Genomic DNA, 26,624 nt, shown 5'->3' on the forward strand with positions numbered 1-26,624 from the left:
ATGAAAGGGAGGAGGTTCCTATGTTTCTGTAGTCCAGCCCACATCATAACTTCACATCATCGCTTTCTGTTAGGTGGATGAAGTTACATGGTATATACCCTCCTACTTCATCTTGCCAGACTTCTTCCCTTACTTGCAGTGATCTATTAAACATTTACTGCTGATGAGAATAAACTGGAAACATAGCCTTACCAGGCTCAAACATAAAAGACTTCTAGAAGATTTAAAGTACACAAAGCATTGAAAATTAATGTGTAAAAGAATAAATGCTACAAGTGCTATATGCAAGCCAGTATACTTGATTTAGTTTTTAGATAATTGCTTTATTTAACTACTTAATGTTGTAGCCAATGTTAGTCCTACTCAGAATAGATTCACTGAGCACAACTTGCTTAGTCATCCAATGGGCATGACATACTTAGCTTCATTCATTTTAGTAGGTCTACTTTGGGTATACTTAGTTGGAGACAACCCTTTTAAACTAGCATTTATATGAAAGTGTGTGTTCATGGGAGGCACACAAATATGCAAGAGTAGTACTGTTAACGACTAGATTTTATGGTGTCAAGACAGTTTCACTGGCCAAAACCGTAAGTCATTTTGCAGGATAGTGGAGCATACCATTGGATTAGAGGTGCTTCTTTCTTTGCTTCCTAGCTGTTGCTAATCTACTTTTATGGACATATGATGTCCATTGCTTGTAATCAGTATATCCCTATAATAGATCTGGTTCAGTAAAAAGTTATGTTATTCAGATTTGTAGTACTAATTAATATAACTACAGTGGTACCTCGGGTTAAGTACTTAATTTGTTCCGGAGGTCCATTCTTAACCTGAAACTGTTCTTAACCTGAAGCACCACTTTAGCTAATGGGGCCTCCCACTGCTGCCGTACCGCCAGAGCACAATTTCTGTTCTCATCCTGAAGCAAAGTTTTTAACCCGAGGTACTATTTCTGGGTTAGCGGAGTCAGTAAGCTAAAGCGTATGTAACCTGAAGCATATGTAACCCAAGGTACCACTGTAATGAGTTCAGAAAAAGGAACTGTGTGTGTTGCAAACACTTTACTTTTTAGTTCATTGCAGTAGCACTCGCTGCCAAAGAGGCAAGCTGCTAGTGACTTTGAAAATGGCTTGTTTCTTCATTACTAATTGCTGTAGTAAAAATATGAAAGAAAATTGTGGTTGCACATTTTGGATGGTATCCAGTGTTAGTTCCATCCATAATAAACCCATTGAAATCCATAGATTTAAGTTACTTAAATCATTGGTGTGGCTGTTTTTTCTTCTCAGTGGGTCTGCTCTGAATATGACTAAGTTGTGTATGTCCTTTAATTCCCATTCATATCTGTAAACATAATATATGTCTTCATTTGTATTGTGGCCACTATATTGTCTCTTTTAGCTAAGTATAATGACATAGTCAATGAAAAATATTAGAATATAAAGATTCAGGTGGCATACATTTATAAATATATTTATACATACATTTATAGCACAGATGAAATGCTACTGTAGCAGCTGTGGCTTATGGTATAGTGAAATTTGTCTCCAGGTAGCAGATTTTGGTCACACATAGAACCTACTTTCTTCTGAAACTCTCTCCAGGTAGGCTTTTCTAACACCTGCTCTGATGTCTTTTAATAGTTCTTTTTTAAATGATTTGTGTTTAATGTATGCTGAAAGGTGTTCTATGTTTATATTTACTATTTTAATTGTTTCAGGTTGGAGGCAACCCATGGTTAAAGCAACTTAAAACTAAAACAACTTGCATAATGGGATGACTTCATTGGATACAACCCTGTGTCTTTAAATTTCTTACTTTGTTGATTTAATAATGTAAGCTATCCTCAGAGTAGAAACACTCATGGATGGGAGATGATTGGTTTAAATAAACAAACAAGTCATCTATATACTAATACTGATTCAAATCTTCCCATGCTTTTGTAACCAAAACCTCATTATAGATACTTATGAGAGATATCAGAAATTTATAGCAGAAATTACCTATTGCTGGGAGAGGTGGAAACAGCCCCATAATAATTTGGTGGCACAGGCTGCTGCTGCATTTACCAGGGGCCAGAATCTTACCATGTTGGGCAGACAGGGAGAATTGAAAGGCTGGTGAGAGAGATGGAAGAGTACTGGTCAGACCTAGACCTGCATAGCTTCAGCAAGGTGATGGCCTCCTGTGCTTTCAGACCATATCCTGGGACATATGTATGTGTGTTTTGTAGAAAGGACCATCTCATTGTTTGGCTAGGTCACTTCCTGTTGCACCCTGAGGAACTATTTGTAAATGTCCCCAGAGATGGAAGAAAGAAAGAGCTGCCCATAGAACCCATGGAGAATTTAATTGGACATGAGTTTATGCAACCCCCCGTCCAACCCGCCCCCCTCAAAAATGAAGTGGGGAAACCCAAATGGAGCAAAAAACTCATCAGTTAGAAAGAACTGAGCATGCCCAGTGGGCATGAAATGCCTAATGACTGTTGCCAGGGAAACCTTGGGGGGAAGGGATTTAAAGGGAATCTGGAATTCCAAGCAGGGAGTGATGTACACTGCAACATTTTGTCGCAGTTCCCTCTGAAAAATAAATAAAAAACAAAATAAATAATTACCTACATAAGATGTACCCTAAGGAAGTGTTCCAAAAATATGGCAAACTGTGTTGTCCATCACACTTCAGAAAGTTTTTACAAAAGATTAATTGCTTACATAAGGTTCGCCGAGCAATAAGGAGTCCTTATTTTAGACCTAGTTTGCACAGTAGGGAGGAATTAGAGAACATGGACAGAATAGGTACCTAGGGAGAAAGTGATAACGAAATGTTTGACATCATGTTTCTAAGAAAAGAATGGTACTGAAAATAGTAGACAAAAGATAATGGCCTTAATTTTTAGTAAAGTACCATTAGGTAGTAAGAAAAGAAAATGAGAGAAAAAACTGTGAAATAGTTTTCAAATTAAGATGGAGTCAGAAAAGCTGTTCATTTCTGAAAGTTATCTTGGGAAATGCCAATGCTAACACAATACAGTACTGTGTACTCGGACAAATTATACAAACTAGGAAAATTAGAAGGAACAAATATTTCATTGCTGATTAGAAGAATTCAGGAACCTCATTGGCATTAGAAGCATGGAAGAATGATTCTTTGTATAAAATATGTTTTCAAGCATAATAAAAGTGAGGAAGACAAACACCTCAAGTGAATTATAGGTGATTGGGGATAGCAGGAAGTACAGGCAAAAAAGCTGATCTGTCTGTGAACCCCATCACAAGACTGCTGCTACCCATACTCTTGCTGCTGTTTTTCCCCCACTGTACCTATTTAAATGGCACAAGGAGTGACAGCTGTCGCCACCTTGTTGCCTGCTACCACTTTATTTTTTATTTGGGGAGCTTAGGGAGAAATATTGAAATATGAAATGCAGCAATGAATGAGGGAAGTCTAGTTGATCACTGCAGTCCTTTCTGAAAACAGCTTTTGGTATATCATTTGCCCTCTTCGCTAGTGCTTTTGAGATTATTCACAGGTAAGTGAATCGGTGAAAAATATACCGTAATACTGGGACTAGTCACGCACATCACTTTTTCATGTTTGAATATGGTAGATCCCTGAATTTGTTCTCAAGGGACCAAAAGAATAAGGCTATGTCTGAAGACTGTGTTTATTCTTTATTGTGCAATCACACTACGTATATACCAAAACTGCTTTGGGTAGCATTTTTCTTATCCCAAGAATCCTGATTGTCTGTGTGGCTTGTTCTGAAGATGCTTCAAGCCTTATAGTAGAGGTAGAATGGTAGGATTCCAGGAGCAAGTAATTGACTGCTTTCATACTTTGGCTCTGCAGCATGTTTTTGAACTACAGCTTCCATCAGCCCCAACAAACATGACCAATGGCCAGGGATGATGGGAGTTGTAGCTCACCAATATCTGGAGGACCGAATATTCCCCACACCTGCCTTACAAGGACAGAAAAAAATGTGAGGAAAATTAGCAAGGAGAAAAATGCAAAATGGTGCCATGAAGCAGTAATTTTAACATGTATTGCCTCACAGAAATCCTAGGAAGATGTAATTGGTGTTCACATAGAAATATTTAAGATCAAACTATCTGTTTTTGTCAACTTAAAACATTTATTGATACCACTTTTATTGTTTATTTCTATCTTTTTATGGGTTGCTGTTAGAGATGTAATGTCATGGAGGGGAAAACAATTTTTTTTCACAGCTCTCCCCCATTTTTATGTTTTCTAAGTCTTCACATCTCTAGTTGCTGTGTATAGGCAAGCTTCTAAACAGGCTGAATAAAATAAAACAAATAGATCACTTTTCCTAGGAAGTTTGCAGACATTGACTGATGTTTAAACCTTTATTTCCATGCCTGTGCATTACAAAGAACAAACTGTAAAGTTGATAGATGTTTGTGTTCTAAGCTATGCATTGAAATGGAGACAGAAATGCTTGTGTGGTTATGAATAAACAAGAAGGGCATAGCTACTAGTGAGTCATATTTCATGTATTTGCATGTCAAGAAGTTCTTTGGAAAACATTGCACAAGGATATACAGCAAACATTTCCAAACCCCCCCCCCCAATAATAAATATATGAAGGTTTGCTTCATATGAAGGAACCTATCTTACATAATCACAATTGTATTAAATATATTGTGTATCCCCAAGAAATGTTCTCTTTTTGTATATGCCTTCCTTGAACACAAGTGCTTCAAATTCCGCCTTGGACTTCAACTCTGTTCTACTGCTTTTAGGCAGTGCTGACATTTATGAGCACTGAAACCTTGGTCACAGTAATTTTCCTGGGTTTAGGGGCATCCATGGTGATGGTATTGCTCATCTAAAAGGGGTGACAGTGGACAAGGTCTTCTGAATTGTAATTTCCAGTAATGGAGCAAAGTTGACTTTTTAGTAATGTGCTGCTGAAAGCAGTTTGCTGAACCAGAACTAAGACTTCCTAGAGGAGAGTGGCAAGAAGGTTAAACAAGAAACTATACAATTCTACAATTAGCTCACTGTCAGAGTTGTATGGCTTATTAGAGATGATGGCCTTTGTCATTTGGTTCCATTCTCCTTGCTTAACAAAAAAATAATTTTAATTAAATTATATTGCAAAAAAAGCTCAGGTTAAAAAAGGAAAACATTCCTGTCTGCAGAGGCAATATACATAGTTTATTTCCTTTTAACATTAGCCTCTTTTGAAATTAACCTTTGAAGATGATGGGAGAGGACTGAGAAATCCATCTGTTCTCCTAATGCTGATCTTTGCTCTTAAATCATGAGACTGTCAACTTTTTATGATCACTAATATGGTTATTGTAGGTTGACAAATGTACTGCATTAGGGTGGTTGTATGCCAAGGTGGTTTTTAGGACTGGGAGACTCAAGTTCCAAGCCCCAGTCAGTCATCAGGTTTGCTGGGTTGCCTTGGTCAGCTTGCTGGATTATAGTTTAACTTTGTTTCACATAATTGCTGTAAAGATTGTCAATGACTTTGTGCATGGAAAACTACCATAGGAATTTTCATTAACAATAATTTATGTTGATGATTTTCCAAACGCTACTTGACTGAATTGTTCGGCCTTGAATCTCTGGCTTATACTCTTGACTCCCCACCCCCTCCTGCTTCATTTACTGCTCACCTATGTGCAGTCCTCATAGTCTTGCCATTTCCTCCTTTTGTTCTTTGCTATCATAGTCCTTGTCTAAATGTCTTTTGGTTGCTCCAATCTTATTTTCAAAATACAGAGTTCTGCCCTTAAGAATGAATACTGAGTTGCAGTGCCAGAGTCCACAGCTATCATTTCACCTATCCCCCTTTAATTCTCTCTTTGACTCATTAAGAAAATTAAGAGAATAATTGTTGCTTTGTTTTGTTTTGCAGCAACCAACAGCATAGTATGTAATACCTGTAACAATAAATAAAACCTCATCTGATTCTGACAGATGGCATGATCATGAATTAGGATTTATAAAGCTTATCAAACATCTGTGTTTGAGTGCCCTGGGGAATAGACTGGTGCAAGAAACAAAGAAGGTAGTTGTAGAAATAACTGCTGTGGTTTGTATTTGTCTACTGTCACCTTGTAAAAGTAACTTATGCTTGCTTCTTTGACATTGCATTTTGCACTGATGGCTAGATGTGCTTTTCTTCAACAGATGCCAAATGTATTGGTGCTTCCTGTCAGTTATTTATAAAAAAAGCATCCAAATATTGTTTTGTGAAGCTGATCACAAATTCACATATTTGCCCTCCAACCTTATTTTTCATTGTGATTCTTCACTATACTCTTTTCCTGCTTTATTGGGTGACTTATATTTCTAGTGGTCAAAATAAATATGTTACCCAGTACTATACCAGCAAAGAAATTAACAAGTGGTCAGTTTATTGTCTTGCTATTTGATCTTCAAAACAGACACTTGGCTTTAGTCTTGTAGTTTCAGGTTTACTGTTCAAAAGGAACCAGTGATCATTATAGGCAAGTGGTCAAATGTTGTCTTTTATTGACCCTTCTTTGTGCTTTATACTTCATATGAAAGGCACAAGCTTCACATCTCCTCTGCTTGGGAGCTGGCTTTGGTCCAAAGCTATCTGGGGAAAACCAGAAGGTGTGGCTCAACTTGTAGTGTGTTCATCTCAAAGTAGACTTGCATACTCAGTTTGACACAAAGAGCCAAAGGTTTGAGGTCAGCTTGTTTCTGAAGAGGCAGTGGGTTGGAACTGGAAACACGCAGATATTTTTTTAACACTCTCCCACCAACAAAATGTGTGCTAAGGCAGAAAAAAAGTTATATAAATCATGCAACTTTAGCAAATTTGCCTGTGTGCAAATTTTGCATTATCTTCTACTTGTAGAAAGAGCTCAGCCCATTAGAAATCCTGCTGAACTCCCTCTGGGGTTTCAGCAATTGCCCATGCACTTTGAAGGCCAACTTCACAGTTGTAAGTCCTGCAAATTTGCTTTTAAAATATTGAAAGCTGAGCTTCTCAAGATGTTGGATTCTGTGATCAGTACCAGACTTTGGTGTGTCTGTGTTGTGGCACAGCACAGAAGAATTACATACATACATACATGTATATGTCCTGCATACTAAGCTCTTCAGAAAGATGCACTTCAGGCTGGTCAAGGCAGACAGAGGAGAATGGAAAGCCTTCTGCATCTTTGAACTGGATGCTTGGTTCATGAGGTCGAGCAGAGCTGAAAGAAATCTTGGCAACAGCTGTAGTACAGCAATGTTAAAAGATCCAGAGAGTGCAGAAAAAGTTGCTATCATTTATAATCAATCCCTGATGCTTGCTCTTTTGCCCTTTCTCGTAATAATTAAGCTGATGCAAAGGAATTATTGAGCATGCACTCTTCCTCCAGCACTTTGTATTTCTATCATCACAATGTCTTTCCATTTTTGCAACACACCTTGCAAATATTTGGTAACAGGATGATAGCTTCAGCTTCATTTTGATTTTTCCAGTTCCTAAATAGAACTGAGCAGTGATAGTTTGGGAGCAGAAGTCATGCCAAAGCTGAATGAGTTGTTCTTTGCTACAATTCAGAGAAATTGCTACTGAAGAGGATCCTGTTTTTATAAAAATGCAGGAAGTCTCTACCTGAACTCTTTAAAAGAGATTAGAAGGGCAATTCAGAGTTGTACAATAGATGTAGATGAGTTCTTATATATGCTTTTGTCTTGAGATAACTTTGAGAGAGGTTTCATGTCCCCCCCCCCCAAGTATGTTGTTGTTTAGCGTCATGTTCCTATAAGCTTCATTTTGCAAACCCTGTTAAGACATTTGTGCAAAATCTGAAAATGAGGAACAGCCAAAAACCAGTACCTTTTCATAGTAGTGGCTTCTCACCTCAGCTGTTTAATGAGTTGTTCTGAAGAATACTCATGCATTTAGCCCCAAATTTCTCAGGCAATTTAGTATTCGCAGCCTTTGTGTCTGATTTGAGAAAATAAAGGAAAACTACTACAGACCAATGCAGAATTTCTCCCTCAGCCTGGCATTGATGTCCCTCTATACTCTATAGGAACACCTTGTACATCCCCACAGGATGCTGACTGTACTTCATAATTCCCAAAAGAACAGCCATTCTCATGATTCATCTCAATTCAAATTAAATCTTCTCAAGGACATCCACATTTTATTTTTAACTGTTCCTTCTCTTCTTTCAAAAAGGAACATCTATAAAAATTGCTCCTCCTTGTTAGTCAGTAAGGTGCAGGTGTGTGGTAGAATATATGGTAAAGTGGTCATCTTTATCCACCCAGAAGTAGGACAAGTCTATCAGTGACTGCAAGTGGTTCAGGCTGTCAGTGGCTACCTCTGGGTTCGACAATAGGATGAGGCTATTGTAGGCTTCCAAGGACAATCTGGTTCGCTGCCGTGGAAACAAGATGCTGTACTTAACCCAAGTAGATCCATGCATGCTGCTAACCTTGTTCACATTAACCTCATACATTCACTGGATGTGTGGGGGTGGGGGTGGGGGTGGGGAGCAAGGTCATTCTAGCAAGCTCTGAAATCTCTCTGTGATTTCAGCTGAAGATGTGTGTGACTAGGATTGTGCATAATGGTCAGCTGAACTATGGCTTACCATGATTGAGCAAGCGTGCCAGAGCGTGCTGATTTGGCTTCCTCTTCTGGTTTGCTTGGATAGAAAGAAACCATAAGCATTGGTTTGCATGTGATACTAAATCAGTGCTCTGGTTCATTTACTCTCAGGAAACAAGGGAGGTACCAACATGCTTGCTCATTGTAAGCCATCATGCAGCTTATTGTGACGGGTGAACCAGACCAGGGGATGTTAGATGAACAGAGATTTGTACTAAGGACAATTGAGGCTAGGGCCAGGATTGTGTGTGTTATGCCACAATGCATTATTTCCCCCCATGATTGGTTGACATTATGAGACTTCCTGATTGGCTAGGGAGGGATACTCCTTCTGCCCTGGCTTTGTCAGCAAAGTTATATTTCCTAGCTGCTGATCAAGGTCTGCCTTCAGCTCTTGAAACTGATTGCAGGAATCATGAGTTTGGGGAACATTCACGGCAGTCTAGTTCAGAGTACAGTCACCCACCGCACCAGCCCTGATCCAGTGGGCTTTGGTGACTGGAAAGGATTTGAACCTGGGTTTTCCATCTAAACCAGGGGCCAGCAAACTTTTTCAGCAGGGGGCTGGTCCACTGTTCCTCAGACCTTGTGGGGGGCTGGACTATATTTTTGGGGGGAAATGAATGAATTCCTATGCCCCACAAATAACCCAGAGATGCATTTTAAATAAAAGCACACATTCTCTTCATGTAAAAACACACTGATTCCCGGACCGTCCGTGGGCCGGATTTAGAAGGCGATTGGGCTGGATCCGGCCCCTGGGCCTTAGTTTGCCTACCCATGATCTAAACCCTCTGCTGTAGCTGCTTTGTTCTGCTGACTGCCCTCTCCAAATATAATTTGTTAAAACTCAGAAATAATGGAATTTCGGCTGATGTGTCCTGCATTATTAACATTTGCCACTGAAGTTCTGTCTGCAAGCTCAAGCTTTCCATTGTAGGATATTGTACTATTACTCATCTCTTTGAATTGTGAACATACAGCATTTAGATAATGGGTGCTGAGAGAACATTGCTGAACAAGAAAAGTGCCTATTTTTGCAAATAAATGTTTACCGTCAGCTGTCATTGCAGCCTATCTATGGTCCCTGAATTTCTAATGTAAAATATTAAAGACGCTCTTCAAAATTATTTGAATTGACAGTCCACTTTACTTGGAAATTGTGATGATGGTATACCTGACAGCATTTTGTGTAGCCAACTGCTGAAGAATATGTTTTGAATACCCCAACTTCTCAATGGGACAAGCTGGGTAAAGGTGAATGTTAAGCAGAATCAGCATGTCTAAGGTAGAATATCAAATCCTCCAAACACACTGCTGTAAATTACTGTATGTGCTGGAAAGAGACAAGCATGGAAGCATAAGCCATTTTTATAACCTTCACTTTGCGCAGCACTGTTTTGTTGTGATATGCCTGTTGAAACCAGCTTGGCAAGTTAACAGGATTGATAAGGTGCTGTCCCATGCTTCCATACTTAGTACTGTTAGAGTTGGCATAACATCTTGGGATTGACAGATACCGCCCTTGCTCTTGTCACCAATGTTGTTTGTCCGAAGCTAGGCATGGAAAAGCTTAGTTAATTGCTATGGTTGAGAAGTAAAGGTTAACCTAACTTGATAAGATCTTATATACAAAACAATACCTTTTTAGTCAGCCTAGTACTGATGTGTAGGTGCCACATTTTGTTTAAAAAGAAATCTGGTTTTAAACTATCCAGTTATAACACATTTTGTCCATGGTTTTTTTAAATGTGTGTAATTCGGTACCCCCGTGGCAAACTTAATTGGCCAGGATTTGGAAGCCTGCTCAAGTGCTTTGTTGTTCTTGTTTCTTCTTTAACCATTGGTAGAGTTCATTGTTTACCTGCAGTTTACCTAGATCTTTATGAAGTATTTGGAGGATTAGGGTTTGCAGCAGGGGTTTTTTTTTTCAACTGGAACTCACCGGAACTGAGTTCCTGCACCTCCCAGGTGGGCGCCATTGCCATTATAAGAGAACAAGGGAGGCGTTCATGGTGAGTTCTGGAACCTCTTTTTCTAGAAAGATAGCACTGGCTTTCAGACAGCTGCAATGGGTGCAGAACTCTCCAGAAAGGCCCAAGCTTCCAGGATATCTCTAGGATGGGGATGGGGAACCTCAGGCTGGGAGCAAAATGTGGCTTCCTGGACACTCATATCAGGCCCTTGGGACTTTTCCTAGGCCACTCCCGAACTTTTCCTGATCGACAACCCTCTTTGAATGGTTTTGCCTGGCTGGCATGTGTGCTTGAGCTGTCATAATGCTTTTTGCTTACCTGGATAGCAGAGGGAGGTGTGTGTGTGTAATGACATTAATTGCTCCACTCATTTTTGCCTTTGGCCCATCCCAATGCCAGCATGAAGTCCCCTAAGGTTATCCACACAACTTTTTCAGACTTGTTAACTTCTTTGAGAGTTAAGTACATGAAACAGTGTGCTAGGTAGCAGTCTCTAAATGATACATGCATCCAGTTGTGTCCCTTTATTCACAGAAGACTCCCTGATCTGGCAGAGACTTCCCTGAGGGGAAAGAGGGGAAATGATTTTTGTTTGTTCCCCTCTTCCTTCTGTAGTCCCCTCTTGCTTCCACCACCCCACAGTCTGCTCCTGACAGCTGGGGTGGTGTGGGCTTCAGGAAAGAAGGAGAACTTGTGGAAATCACCCCCCTTTCTATTCACAGAAAAATCTGCTAGTTCAAAGAGCCTTCTATATTTGGAGGAGCGTGATTGGATACAACCCATGGTTTTAAATCTCGTTGGGGCAGTTAACACAGCTTCTTTGCCCTACATAAGAATCCACACATGTTTACCATACAATATGCATTAAAAATATTTTTTTAATGGAATTGTATACCTAAAATCCTTTATTTACACGGAACTTCCTACACAATATTTCTTTTAGAATATATTTGATTGAGCATTCATAACTGTTCAAATTTAAATAGAATAATGTAATCTGAAGAGAGATAAACTAAAAGACCAAATAGAAGTAGCATAAACTTCACAAAGTCTCCATATCTCTTTTATTATTTGTTTGTTTGTTTGTTTGTTTGTTGTTTATTTATCATTTGAAGCTGTTAATTTTCAACTACAGAACTCCTTCTGAAATTTTTATTGCCCATCTCTTAAGAGCCATTTTCTGCTTTATGGTTTTATTTCATGACATGGTTTCTGCAGGTTACTCTCATAGGGAAAACATAGCATAATATGGGAAGAAGATATATTTGGTGATGTACTTTTGATTGCACATGACAGCTCATGTGCTTATTAAGAGATGGGGAAAAGCAATATGCTTCTTCCTAGAATGTGCAAGGTTTGCACAGACTGAAGCGGAAACAGTTAATTAGAGCCATCTGATGTTTGAAAACCAAGGAAGCAAGTCAGTGGGTTTTGAGACCCTCCCCCCTCCCCTACTTTCCAATGAGCTTTGCTTCTTGATGGTTTTATAAAGCAAACTCTTGCAAGGAGGAAAAGAAGTTCACGCAACTGGGTTGTTGCTGTTGCCTTACCATTTCCTCGTATTGCAGCAATGCAGTTGAGAGAATGAAGAGGGATTTGTTATTAAAAAGGAGAGAAGCAATTTTCCTTTAATGGGGTGATTTAAAAAGATGTCAGAAAAGGACCAAATTCGAAAGCAAAACAGAAGGAAATTGAGATACGGAAAAAATGAGTGCCTTACAATGCAGAATTGGTAGTGGAGGTGTATATACAATTCTAAAGGTAAAGGTAAAGGTACCCCTGCCCGTACGGGCCAGTCTTGACAGACTCTAGGGTTGTGCGCTCATCTCACTCTATAGGCCGGGAGCCAGCGCTGTCTGCAGACACTTCCGGGTCACGTGGCCAGCGTGACAAGCTGCATCTGGCGAGCCAGCGCAGCACACGGAACGCCGTTTACCTTCCCGCTGGTAAGCGGTCCCTATTTATCTACTTGCACCCGAAGGTGCTTTCGAACTGCTAGGTTGGCAGGCGCTGGGACCGAACGACGGGAGCGCACCCCGCCGCGGGGATTCGAACCACCGACCTTTCGATCGGCAAGTCCTAGGCGCTGAGGCTTTAACCCACAGCGCCACCCGCGTCCCTATATACAATTCTAGGTCATGGCAATTTCAGGCTTCTGAATCTTATTTTTGTTGTTGTTTAGTCGTTTAGTCGTGTCCGACTCTTCGTGACCCCATGGACCAGAGCACGCCAGGCACCTCTGTCCTCCACTACCTCCCGCATCTGAATCTTATAGTTAATGCATTTTACATCATATTCAGGCTAGATTGCATATGTGTAGGCGAGAGTGTTTCTTTATGTCTCTCCATAGTGGATGGTCCTAGGATGGGCCTCATTCACTACAAAATACAACTAAGCACAGTAAAATGACATTAAAATGTTTATAAATTCATAAAACCCAGCACATTGATACATTTAAATACTGCTCCATAAGTGTTTATGAAACACAGTCTTTGCTGCTTTCATGATGCTACTGAGTGATTAAGGGGAAAAGATTCGGTCCTGCTATCCTTTTCACAGACATGGCCAGCCTTACTTCTGATAGTGGTGGTCTACCAAACAAGGCCCCCCAGAAAACCTAATGGATTGAGAAGATGCACATAGAAGCAGATGTTTTCCCCTACTTAAGTTTAGCTTACATTTTCTTCTGTTTGAGATGTAGGAGCACAGAGCCTTAACTTGGTAACGATAGAATTTTCTGGTAAGTTCATTTCCTGCTTTTATAAAAGTGTTGTGTTTCTCAAACGCCATGGCTTTCAGAAATGTTAGCTGTGGTTCTTGCATACATGGCCCACAGGACTGAAATGTTAATCCTTCTTTAGCCAAATGAACTAGGTGTGGAACCCAACACCAGAAGAGGAGAAGCAGGGTGCCTGTAAAAGCAAGATGGAATGAAACAATACATTGCAAATTGTCATAATTAGGGTGTTTAGCCATTTGAAAGCAAGAGCTTAACCTCTCTTTTGTCTAAAGATTCAGAACAGCATTTTTGTAAATCATTCATTACTGCTTGCAGCGCTGCTGTATAAAAGAATAACTTCTATTGTTGTCAGCATGGCATTTCTTCCAAATCCATTTCATTCCACTTGTAAGAAAGAGGAACAAATGGGACAGGACAACATATGAAGTTACCTTCCTTTCTCCAGCTTTTTTTTTTCAAATGAGTGCAGTTAACTTTAAACATATTTTCCCTCACATGCTATATTAATATGGGTCATTATTTGAAGTCCTACATTTGTGCAACAATTAAACTGCAAGCAGGTGTTCCCTAGTGTAGTTTTAGCAAACAAAACAAGACTCTAGGGATTTTAATTCTCTTTTATGCCGTTAAACAAGGACATCATGCCTGACAGCATGTTTTCTCTTACAGGGGAAAGTAGACCGGTGCTCTGATCCAGCATGCACAGTTGCTCTTATTGTTCAGGGGAAACTACTAACAACAGAGGCCTTGTGACCTTTCCTCCTTCAGGCCACTTTCCCCCTGCTTATTAATCACAATAGCAATAAATGCACTGTCTGGGGAAAGCATCAGATTATCCAGCTGCAAAATGTTATTGTTTTTTGCTCTTGAAAAACGCAGTATTCCATGTGACCGGAGGACAATCTTGCGTGTAGGCAACGTACACCAAAGAGAAACAAACACACACATTTATAGTCTAGTAAGCTGCTTGTGTGGAAAGGCCCCTGTAATCTGATTTAAGAGTTGCTGATACAGGATTGAGTCATGTAAATGAATACTGGAACCTCTAGAATAACGCTTGTCTCTTTAGATCACTATCTGGTTAAAGTAATGGCTTTGTGCAGCTGCGTTTTTAAAGAGAGATGCTCATTTAACAGCAGTGCCGACGTAGACACTGTGTTACCATCCTCGCACACAAATGTTCCCTGTCTTCCCAGAGCACAAAATTCACAGGAGGCACTTCGTTTGTCACCTGCAATTACGGCTTCAGCTTTGCTTGGGGCCACATCATGGCATGAATTGACTGTTTCAATTTTATTCAAGCCAGTTCACAACGACGGCGCGCAAGAAGGCCACTGTGAGCAAGTGCAGCGTTCATAATATCCATTTTCTCTCTTTTTCTCTCTTCTGTTTCCTTAGACAAATTCAGAGAATCAACCAAAGTTGCCTGAGGTGGGGACAGAGAAAAACCAGAACATGGAAAGCCAGCCTTCTATGTTGGAACTTCTCAGTGATGTACCTTTCACGCTTGCACCACATGTTCTGGCAGCGCAAGACGCATGCAATGACTTCCCCAGACCGTTGCTCTCCTATGATGTCAATGACAACCTAACAAGGTTTTGGTACGATTTTACGCTTGAAAATTCTGTGCTGTGCGAATCGTAGTTGTTGAATCAAATGTACCTTGATCACTTGATGTAAAATACCGAGGTGTTGTGTGCTACGTAGCTCAACTACTTTGTGACACAATCTGAGTCATTGTCTGGTTAAGCATTGACATTTTCCATCCTCTGTGATGTCCCTTACAAAGTTTGAAAGTACCTGTGCGAAACCTGGCAATTCCGTTATAATCTACAGCTTGAACTCCTCGAGCAGAGTTCCTTTTAATTCCAGATAAGCTATCCAGGTGTTGACATTAGTTCAGGGCTTGCCTTTTCAAAGGGAGACACTGCATATTACAAGAGCACTTTGATTTAATAAACAGGTAAGAAGTACATGATGGTGAATAAACTGGCTCATTTTGGGAGAACAGCCTTTAAGTTCTCGAACATTAGGCACAACTTTGTAGAAACGTTGAACTGTGCCAGATTCTATTTTACCCCTTTTATGAAATACAGAATTGTCTGCATCCACAGCTCAGAATGGGCTGCTGGTGTAGTTTTTGGGGTTTTCATACTATATTTCCTTGGGACTCAGCAGTTTTTCATTTGCTGTTTGTTTTCACCGGCACATATGTTTCTGGTTTATATCTTGATCAGCTTTTCCATTGCAAACCTCTGTACCCACTAGAGAGTGAAATCTGGATATGTGTTTATGCGCGCGCGCGCGCGCACACACACACACACACACACACACAAGTTTACCACTGATCCTATAATTTATATGGGTCAAATGTAAAATTGATGGGTTGCAGTGTTGGAAAAGATCAAATAGTTACATGTTTAACTATATGAGGTATCCTCTGACCCACATATTCAATTCACAGGTCTTATTGCTACTAAAGTTTAGCTGAACTTCCCTGTGCTCACTATTGTAGTGTATATGAATAATTATTGTGTGCAGGGTTCATTTATTTTCTTTTTACCAGGGATTGAGTGGAAGAGGATGCATTTGTTCTGTGCCAAAAGCAAGTATTTCAAAAGGAATGTGCAACATGGTTATTTAAAAACATGAGACACATTTTTAAAATTAATATTCTGTGACTGCCTTCCCCAACCTAGTACCACCCAGGTGGTTTTGACTACAATTCGTATCAGCCCTGACTTTCAGCCTTGCTGTCTGGAGGTTATCAGGCTGGGGAAAGTTCCTCTGTGGGATGAATCTTCGAGATTACATTAGATACACTTAACTCCCATCAAATTCACTGGGATGCTAGTCATGCCTTAGGTTCCATTGACGTTAGGGGAACTTATTCTGGATCCACTGCTTTGCTTTTGTGTTACAGTAACAAATGTTAAATGTTTCCTTAATGTCTATGTGTTTTTTTTCTTGAGAAAACTATGTTATAAAGTTTGACAGATCTAGGTGTGCTGTATATTTGAATGTGTGCAATAAAAGCTAATTAAATGTGATATTCCTTTTGAAACTGGAAAATAGTGTCCTTGCATGTTCAGTTCTGTAGCCGTGTTTAATCAGATGTCACAGAAGGGACCAGACATTGTTTTTAATGAATTAGAGATTTATTTAATGGTAAATGAGAGATGACTTTCTATTAATTAACTTGAGTGATAGCTTAGAAAATCTAATTTGCACTAAATTCTGTATGATGTTGCATGCATATCAGCAGAAGAACTAGATTGTGATCATATTCGAGGATATGAATAATTATTTCTAGAGGAAGGAATAAACAGTTTAAATGAGGCTGTTAGAATTTATGTCTCTTGCAAATTTGATGGCAAGGGGCTCTCAATCCCTGATCATCTAGGTTGTATGTTGTACTGTTCGTTTTTGTTCTTTATTTGACATTAGCCATTATATTTTCACTAGTCCAAAAGCAATATTGCCACTACTGTTGTCCCATTTTACTCTGTTAAAAACTACTTTGCAGTATAATCTAAAATATACTTAAAATTAGATGTAACGTACAGTATGAAACATAAGCTAATATTTCAAAATACTTTGCATTAAATAAAAGGCAGGCTGCAGGACATACTTTTATATTTGGCATTTCTTTTTTATTGTATGATTATTTTACGATTCCTGAAATAATTTACATCGAAGTAAGTTTCACAGTATATATTTTTATTGGGGCTCCAATAAAACACACAAAAGTGTTACAATGAAGGTATTTGTGTTAATATTTTGATTGTCTTTTTTATTGTGTTGCTTGTTGTGAGCTACACTGGAGTGTATTTCTTTGTTGGGGCAGGTGTTAATAAAATGAAATAAATCTATACTATTAAACTGTTCCTGCAGCAGATCTTTATTGGGCTAATGAGTCCCAATTATTAACAATTGGGTACTGGAGTGTTGTAACATATTGGAGGTGTTCTGTAGCAGTGACAAGTGGGAGGGGCTTTGGGGCAGTTGTTCTGCAACTGACAATTCCTCTGCAATGTAAATTATTTCTACATTTACATTTGTTTAGAGGAGCCTGTGAGATTGGTAAATCTCAGCTAAATGACAGTTTGGTGAGTACAGTCATACCTTGGTTGTTGAACGCCTTGGTACTCGTACGTTTCGGCTCCCAAACGATCAAAACCTGAAAGTGAGTGTTCTGGTTTTTGAACGTTTTTTTGGAAGCCGAACGTTCAATGTGGCTTCCGCTGTTGTTTCACATTTAGGAAGTCGAACAGACTTCTGAAATGTATTCTGTTCAAAAACCAAGGTACGGCTGTCTCTTATTATATTTTGGCATAAATAATTTGCTCTGACATAAACATTACAAATCACTTTATTTCCCTTGAAAAAGAATCTTCTTATAGATTTTTGGAAAGGATTTTAAAACAGAATCTTAACACAAGAAATAAGCTATTTATAGCTCAAGATAAACCTATGAAATGGTCAATTATGATTTTCCAGACAAACCACAATCTGCAGAAAGGATTGTTCATAGCTTAGTGATAATGGTTTGTTTCACCAAAACAAACCATTGTGCCTGATTTGGGCACAGCACTGAACCAAGGATCTCAGTTTGCGTTTCTGCATGTTAACAGAGAGGAACGAAACAGGCATGATAGACATATTAACTATGGTTTACCTTGATGTGCAAATAAGGATAGACTACAGAGTCTTTGATGGTCAGTCTGTTGGCAACATAGAAGCCAATGGAACCTTATAAGTGAAGGAGATGGAAATCAGTCTGAATGTTTACATGAGAAATGGAACATGGAGCATGCAGTTTCAAGCTACATCATTCTCTTGTGTGGCTTCTACTGATTTCAGTTGAGCTTTCTTAGGAGCTTTCTTAGTGTATTGTGTGTTTATGTGGTCTGCCTGTCACCTTTTGTAATTTAGTGACTACAGCAAAGGTAAAGGGACCATATAATTCAGATATACTCTATGAATAACTGCAAAGAAAGCATCTAAGAAAGCTTTGAAGAACCATAATAAAGAGCAGGGAAACATCCATGAAGGTAAAATGTGTATCTCAGAAAACATTCTTTGGCATTATCTCATGTCTGATCATTCTTTTATGTGTTTCTCTATCTGCATGCATCTGAGGGCTAAAACTAGATTTGTCCCTAGGGATCTGTCACTGTGAGTAGAAGGGTTTAGGGGAGGAAGTATGGGATGGCAAGGGAGAGAAATGTTCAATCACAAGTTGGCAAAAATGGAAATAATTATATTCGCCAGGCTATAAATGAGTCTTCAAAAGGCTCTAAGTCTTGGAAGAGCTGGTAAACTCCTTGACAGGCCTGCACTTGATTAAAAATTATGGGGATGCTCAACACGTCTTTGTTCTTAGGACCCAGTACTCAAGGTGGAGAATATATCATGATCTTGACATGGAGAGAGTTTCGTTTCACCTGAGACCTGAAAATCCCTGTGTAAAACACGTGTGTGTTCAAATTCTTTGTACTCTTCCATGCAGTGCTTTTATTGTGAATTAAAAGATGGTTCAACTCTTTCATCAAGTGTATCTGACTTTTTGGTTCAAGGTGGAACTTTTCAAAATAATCACTAAACTTCAGAAGTGGGTAGGCACAATACAGATTGTAGCAAGGTCATGTATTCCAAGGGATTGGAAGCCCAACTTCCTGAGATCCTGGATCAAGAGATTCCAGGAACTGGGAGCTTCTGGCACTAAACTTCCACTGAACTATGGCTCTCCCCAAGGTCATGTGCAAAGCAGAGCCATCATTTGTTCTCTGGAATGATTTTATATGCATGCAGTTGTTTTGACCCATTTTCTGCTTAAATCTAAAACATTCTATAAAAGTAAAGTCTATAAAGTCTATAAAGAGGTTTTTTTAAGTGTATGTGATGACATAATAACCTTTTCTTTTGTGGAGGGGTATCTTGGGTTATCTCACCTCTGTTACTGTTTGTTTCCAACGCAATATGGTTGCAACCCAATACCCAGCTCTTGCTACCAGTGAGGCTGGGTGGAATTACACTTCATCCTACAGAAACGGAGCCTACAGCAAACAAACTGGCTACCCTGAGAGTAGAATTGGTTTGGCAACATGCATAAACACGCACAGGCATAAAAGATTAGTTATACCAATGTCACTGCCACTCTGATGGCCTAATGTCATAGAACAAGGGTGGGGAACCTCAAGCCTGGAAGCCAAATCCAGACTTCCAGACTTCTCTGTCTGGTCCATGGGACTCTCCCCAAGCCATGCCCTCTTTGGCCTTGCTCTGTGTCCTCCTTGAGTGCTGTTGCCTGGCACCTGAACAGTGATAATACCTCTTTCTTACCTAGACTGGAAGCTGTGGGTGCGTAGAAACCTCTGGTCTTTGCATAGCTAAAATGTATCTCACGTCTGTTGCTGCACCTGGCCCTGGCTACACCTCCTTTTGCTTGTGGTCACAGCCACTACTGGCCTCTGGAAGGTTGTCCTTGAGGAAATGCAGCCCTCTGGCTGAAAAGGGTTTCCCATCCCTGTCACAGAGTGTTACTTGAGTGAGTTGGCCTCTCTAGGTTCCACCATTAACGCTCTTTAATTCCACTCAGTTTTGCATTCTAGAGCAGTTGAGTGCAAATGTGGCTGCTATGGTGGTGGTGATTATTACCCACAACTGTAATTGAGCCATGCCAAGACACATTCCGATGCAGATACGCTGTCCTAGGTTAGCATGATAGAGTATATAGCAACAGAATTGTATTTGAATAAGTGCTGCAGTGCTTCGTCTCCATTCTGTAAACAGTGTTAACTGGGTATCTTGGAATTGTAATGGAAACCACTTGAAGGTACCCAGGAGAATAAGAGCAATTTCTGTCTTATAACTTATAAGAGAGCTGTTACATGTTTCCAGGTGACTACAGGAAACTCCCAAAAGAATGGGAAAATTCTAGTTTCTGACCAGTTCATACATAGCAAACCATGAGTGAATCAGAAGTTGTCCCCACAAAAATACACATCATGGCTTGCTTCTCCAAAGCTTGGTTTGTTTTCTGGCAGATCATGCCTTTGAAACTTGGTGAGCCTATGGGGTGAGGTCGTTTGGATTTAAAACTACCTCTAGTGGTCTTGCCATGTCCATTTGGTACTAAAAAGGCCCTGGCCACCAAACTGTCATAGTGATATGGTGACAACTCACTTCTGCTGGGCCAGGAGTTGTGCCACCTGTTTTAGCTGCTTATTTGCCAACAATGCAAATAGGATTGTGCTGCTGTTCCATAAAACTAAAGAAATAATTAATGATTCTCTGACAACCAAGAATGCAAGCTGTTCAAAACATATTGCAGGCTTTTCGACCAAGCCATTGGGTCATCTCCTTGGGTAGATTTGGAGACTTTCCGGCTTCCCTGCTCTAGAGATAAAACAGTATTTGACAGCCCTGCATTCCAGGCTTATTATGACTTGAATGAATTAAGAACAATAGATTTCAGTTGTAACTCACTTCCAAGTATTTATGCTTAGATGTGCAGCCTCGGGCTGCAACATCCCCCCTACAAGTTAACTTTCTCATTATTACTAAAAACAAATAAAATTCCATAACACTTTGTTGTAGATGTATCTAGCAAATGAATGCTGTGACTTATTGGGATGGTTCAGCCATAACAAGAAAATAGTTCCCATTCTGAGAACAAGCCTTGGGATTCTGTGCTTCCTTCTCTTTTGTGCGTTAGAGAAGATTAAGCACTGCCACTTCAAAGAAGCCTTAGCTCCCTGTAATGTGCAAATAACTGTGGTTTGTTTAAACCAAAAATTGGGATTGTGACCCTCCAGTTGTTGGACTACAACTCCCATAATTCTTGACCAATGTCCAGAGCTTGATAGGGATTCCCACATTGGGAGGGCATGGTGTTGTCAATAGGGTGTAGGGTGTTGGACCAGGACCTCAGAGACTAGGGTTCAAATCCCCACTCATCCATGAAGCTCACTTGGGCCCATCACTACCCAGCATGAGGATACAACATGGAGGAGGAGTGGTGGGTTAGAAATGTAATATAATAATGAAATATGGTTGTCTCCAATCTCTTGAACACAAAAGAGGAGTAGAGAGTGAGAGAATCTGAGGCTCGTTGCTCATGTAGCAGGAAACCACAGTTTCCCATCCGGTTTCAATGTCTCCCAATACTTCTGAACATAATGAAGTGTCCTATAGTGTAATCCATATTTGCACTGTTAATTTAAGGAATTCTCTCATAGTAAGATACTGTTTGCCCTTCTAAATAATAAACTGAAGCAGATGGACGGCTAGGTTTTCTGTTCCCATTATTTATGATGGCCACTTACATGGTGGACTTAGTTTTACAGAAAAGAAAGATTACGCATAGCACAAAAGAAAATGGCTGTGAAGGTTTCAGTCATGTGAAGATTTAATTTCAAGAAGAGCTAAAAGGCCTGGTATTCACAGCTTATTACAGCATCTGGAGATGTGGGCGGTAGCTAAGAGAGAGAGGCTCAGATATCATCCTAGATGTAGGCAGCAGCTGCAGTACAGATGAAAAAGAGGACTTGGTTCAGCCACCAACTCCATTTAGTTTTATTTGTTACAGAGATAAAATAAATGCTTGAGATCAAAGATCCCATTTAGAAGCCTCTCTTCCTAAGTCACTCACCACATACACACAACTCATAGGACATTAAAAAGCTATTTACATGCAAACAGCAAAAACATGTGGAAAAAAATCTCACCAGAGAACATTCGCAGATTTCTTTCATAATAGTTTTCCTGTAAAGTATTCCATGCATTTGACTGTATATATAAGCCAAAACTGAACTTTAAAAAGATGCCTGAATGGTGTAACATCAAATCTGTCTTTGTTGAAAGCTATGTGTCCCCCTCCTTTCCTGCCTAGTTGTCCCCCAACCAGATTCAAGAAATAAACTGAAGGACGGAGAAGTTAAAAGTAGGATGAGCAAGAGTGTGAGGGAATTCTACTTTTAAGAAGTGTGCAGCTCAAAGAAGACAGGGTTTCCCCCCTTACAATTGCCCCACACCAAATCATAGCAATTTGGCCACCTGGTTCATACAGGAAGTTGTTTATTGTAATGTCTGGTGCAGCAACGTTAATTCCTCTTTCTCAAAGATCTGTGAGATGGATTTGACATTATCAGTTCATTCCTTCCATCCATCATACTACTTGTTACTGATAGTCTGTTTCTAAAACTTCGTAGGGAAGCCTTTTGTTAAACTCTGCCCCAGTTCTTTGTTCGGTTAGCTTATTTTATTTTATCTCCTTAGTCATTTTTAGAAAATATTAAGCTCTTTTTTGTTGTTGGTTTTTAATCTTGATTAAATTGTGGAGCTTGGTACTTTCCAACAGAGTTGTATTGCAGATTTAAAATATGCCATCAGAAGAAAAATGCTGGATTTTTAATGCACCATGAATTTGCAGAAGAATTTGTGTATCTTTTGCCAAAACCTGATGTCAGATACAGCCATATAATTAGGTCTAAAATCTTGACAACTGTATTTAAACCTCCTGAAAGTTAAGACTGTCCTGCTGCTCACCAAGTTAATTTGGTATTATAATATTTAACTGGGAAGTGCCTGACTTTGCTTTTATGCATATGATTACAAGCTTTGCAACAATGATATTAGAAAATATTCTCCCAAGCACCAGAAGTTTGAAAGGAAAATAAAGCAAGCAGAACAACAGTCTTGCTCAGAGGTTAAAAAGAGAATATTCAAATATCTTGCAATCATCTATATTTTAATGTGAGATGAATATATTGTTCTCTTGAAATCCTGTTTTTCCATTTTAAATACAGATGCTGAATATGTTTTATACAGCACAATCAATACAACGTTATTAGAGCTGAGATTTTTCCATAAAAAACTCTCTACAAAATTAAGATGAGGCTGAATTTTAAATCTTTTTCTACCTTCACATATTTGATTAAAATATTCCATTAACTGAGCAAAGGCAGTCAGTTAATGGAATAGCAGGAGGTTGTTTTTGCTTTTTTTTAAATTTCCTTGGATATTCCATCTCACTATTTTCCTTTGATTAAATATGTGTTCCTACAGAACACCTTTTGATTCCACATTATTTTTACTTGCATTTCACATGTAAGGGGCATCTATTTGTGATTTGCAGCTTATGTCCTTACACACCATGCAATACAATGGGACTTACTCTCTAGTAGGTATGGTTAGGATTGAACCCATTCTCATTCCTCAAATTCACTCAGATCCTGTACAATATTTTAGTCGTTTATTTTCCAAGCAAGGTCAAGATCCTTACTGTATCTTGATCAAGAAACTGAGATGAGGTGCTCTGCTGTGACATAATTTCTGAGTTATCTCTTGGTTTGTTTTCAAAGGCAAGGAGAAAAAGAAGGTGAGAAACAGGAGAGTGGGGAACGGAGGGGGTGGGAACAGAAGAAAGATAAGAGATGGAGGTTTGGACCATCCCAAAGTCTACTTCCAAGACTACTGATCTAAAGCTGGTTGTTAGGCTGGGTTTCATTTTGGTGCCTGGTAACCCAGTAATTATTCCTGCTGGACCAAACATGCCAGTAAAATGGCAAGGTATGAAACCAGGGGATGGAATGTTGTGTGGGATCTGTTCCCTTGGGCTTTCACTGACGGAACAGGCTTGCCTGCCCTGCCCAGATCTCCAGCAGCAACGAGAAAGGCGCCATTCAAACAGGTGAGTGCTCTCACAATGCCCTTGGGAACGTGTGTGCTCTGCGGTTCAGTAAAACGTTTGTGTCCGGCATTCAAAGACATCATAAAAGAATGGGAGTATTTTAGGTGTAGAATGCCCTGCAGGCTTTTTGGTATAGTTAAATGGTTGCTAAAGAACAGAGAGGGTTTTATTCAGCCAAGGATAGATGAATTAATGGTTAACAGCCCAACTTGAAACATTGGAAGTGGTGGAACTGTCTTTGATTATTATCACATTTTTTCACAGGGGGGTATTTTATCATTATTACTACCCTGTGAGAGAAGGATGGGAAATCTCTGTTCTTCCTGAGACGTTGTTGGACTCCAACTCCCATCAGCCCCGGCTACCATGACCAGTGGTCAGAAAAGATGGGAATTGTAGTCCCTGGAGTGCACCAACTTCCCACTCCAAGGGCTAAGTGGCAGGGTCTGATTGAAGCTTTGTGGCAAAATTTGATCCTGGGTTTCTCTGGTACTAGTCCAGCCAGTAACCACCACACCACACTCTGGACAGATCCACACTATATATTTACAGCTCATCTGGCGCACAATTAAAGCGCATAACTTCCCCCAAAGAATCCCAGGAACTGTGGTTTGTTAAAGGTGTTGGAAATTGTACCACTGTGAGGGGGAAATTGCAGAATTCTTTCTTTTGAAATGTTTCTTGGGTGTACTTTAAATATGTGGTGTAGATCTGCCTTGGCTCGCAAGGTTTATTCTGGCAGCCTTTGGAAGAAAGTCGCTTCTTACAATACAAAACCTGCAGGTAGGATGCAAAGTACTTTGGACAGTATTTCAAGGGAAATATTATGACCTCCAGGCTCTATTTTTCAGTCTCAGCATCTGACCTGCAGTATATTTACTGGGATTATAATACTGACCCACCTCACATGGTTGTTGTAATGATAATAGAACGAGGTACATGAAATTCTCTGAACACTTGAATGCACTTTATAAATCCCAAGGTTGTCAAGGCCAAAGGAGAGATGTTTTTGCTCGTCACAGCACTGTGCTCCATCTGAACTTTGATTTACAACAGAGGTTCTTGAACTGTCATCCACGGAAAGGCTGTGGAATAGTTAAGCGTATCTGTACTTGGCCCTCTGATTTATTTATTTATTTATCCTGGCAAGAATGATCAGTTTTGCAGAACTTGGCTCCCCAAATCAGCACATCCACCATGTGAGAAAGTAAATGCTAAGGTTATTAAAATTTTGAATTAGTTGCTATAGATTTTTTTTAAAAAAAGAAGTTTGAGTGGTCCATCAAGTGGTCCCACCCCCAAGCAATGTTCAAATGATCCACAAAAAAGACAAATTTGAGAACCACAAATGTATAGCATTTTTACCTTACCCCTTTCTCCAAGATCTTCAGAGAGCCATACTTGATTCCCTCCCCATTCCCCATTTATTTTTTTATTTTTCGCTACCTAGGTAGACTTGCTTAAGGCCACCCAGTGAATTCAAGCCCCAGTCCTGGACTAAAACTGCAGACGTATGTGAGTTTCATAGGCAGATCAAACTGTTTCTGCGTTTTCCTTTGTCCTCTGCTGCCTGGATACCACAAGTGCTATTTGTACAGCAATTTTAAGTGTGTCACGCCTTTGTTAATGAAAGTGTGTCTGTTCTCACTTGTTCTGCGTCAGGTGGACCAGAGCTTAGGTTCCAGCCCTCTGCAGAGAGTTTTCTGACATCTGATTTAAAGGAATGTGTAAATTGCCTCATGTGGTTAAGTCAGTAGGTAATCTATTTTATTGTACCTAGTTAATGCCTAATTCCAAACTGTAAAGGCAAAATGAAGTGTTCGAGGGAGAGAAATACTATAAAAGGAAATAGAACTTTAGAACCTTCTAGGCTTTAGTGTGCCAGCTAATGCATCCATCCACCTTGAGTGATTTTCCTGGCTGTTATGTGCCCTTGAACTGAAATAGCACTTACTGCCTTCCCTAAAGGAGGATGGAGTTGTGGGTAGCTAGATACCACTGTCCTTTGCATGGCTGGAATGTAGCCTACTGTGCACTGATAAGAGTCACATCCGTTGCTCCGCCCAGTTTTGCTTCTGGGCCCACCCACTGTTTTGCATATGTCCCCACCCACCACTGGCTTGTAGCCCCCAGAGTTTTGCCCATAAGGCAATGTGGCCATACAGCTGGGAAATGGTATCCTACCCCTTTTTTCATATAAATCATAGGTGCAGCAATTATAGTTTCCGGATCCAAATGTTTGTTCATTTCAAATCTCTCAAAAACTTTAAGAACCTAAATTACAGATCCACAGCACTATCCCTGTTCAATGTGCTTAATAGCCACCTTTGCTATTGATCAACACCAGAGAAGATGCACTGGATTCAGAAGACTGGATGGCAGGATTCTACATTGTAGGACCATGGATTCTGCATGCATAGAACTGTTTCCCGTGATTAAAGAGTTTAAATTAACATTTCCAGTCAAAATTAATTTATTTTAACTGCCGTTCTCTGGAATTTCTGACTTTTAAAGTGGGCGGTATTGATTATGCATTATTGCAACAAAGAACACTGAGCTCATTGAAGTGCATCAAAAAAG

General features: G+C 39.7%; 1 protein-coding gene across 5 annotated transcripts in view; it reads left to right on the forward strand.

Moving 5' to 3' along the window:
• Positions 1-17,235, forward strand: part of UMAD1 (UBAP1-MVB12-associated (UMA) domain containing 1) — a 36,915-nt gene extending 19,680 nt beyond the window's left edge. For all 5 annotated transcript variants that reach the window (XM_028751408.2, XM_028751409.2, XM_028751410.2 and 2 more), the window contains exon 5: positions 14,747-17,235. In XM_028751408.2, coding sequence (XP_028607241.2) covers positions 14,747-14,992 — 246 coding nt within the window. In that variant the 3' untranslated portion in view covers positions 14,993-17,235. The remainder of the gene's footprint in view (positions 1-14,746) is intronic.
• Positions 17,236-26,624: the final 9,389 nt, after the last annotated feature.

The sequence above is a fragment of the Podarcis muralis genome, chromosome 12 (assembly GCF_964188315.1).
Source record: "Podarcis muralis chromosome 12, rPodMur119.hap1.1, whole genome shotgun sequence".
Lineage (NCBI taxonomy): Eukaryota > Metazoa > Chordata > Lepidosauria > Squamata > Lacertidae > Podarcis > Podarcis muralis.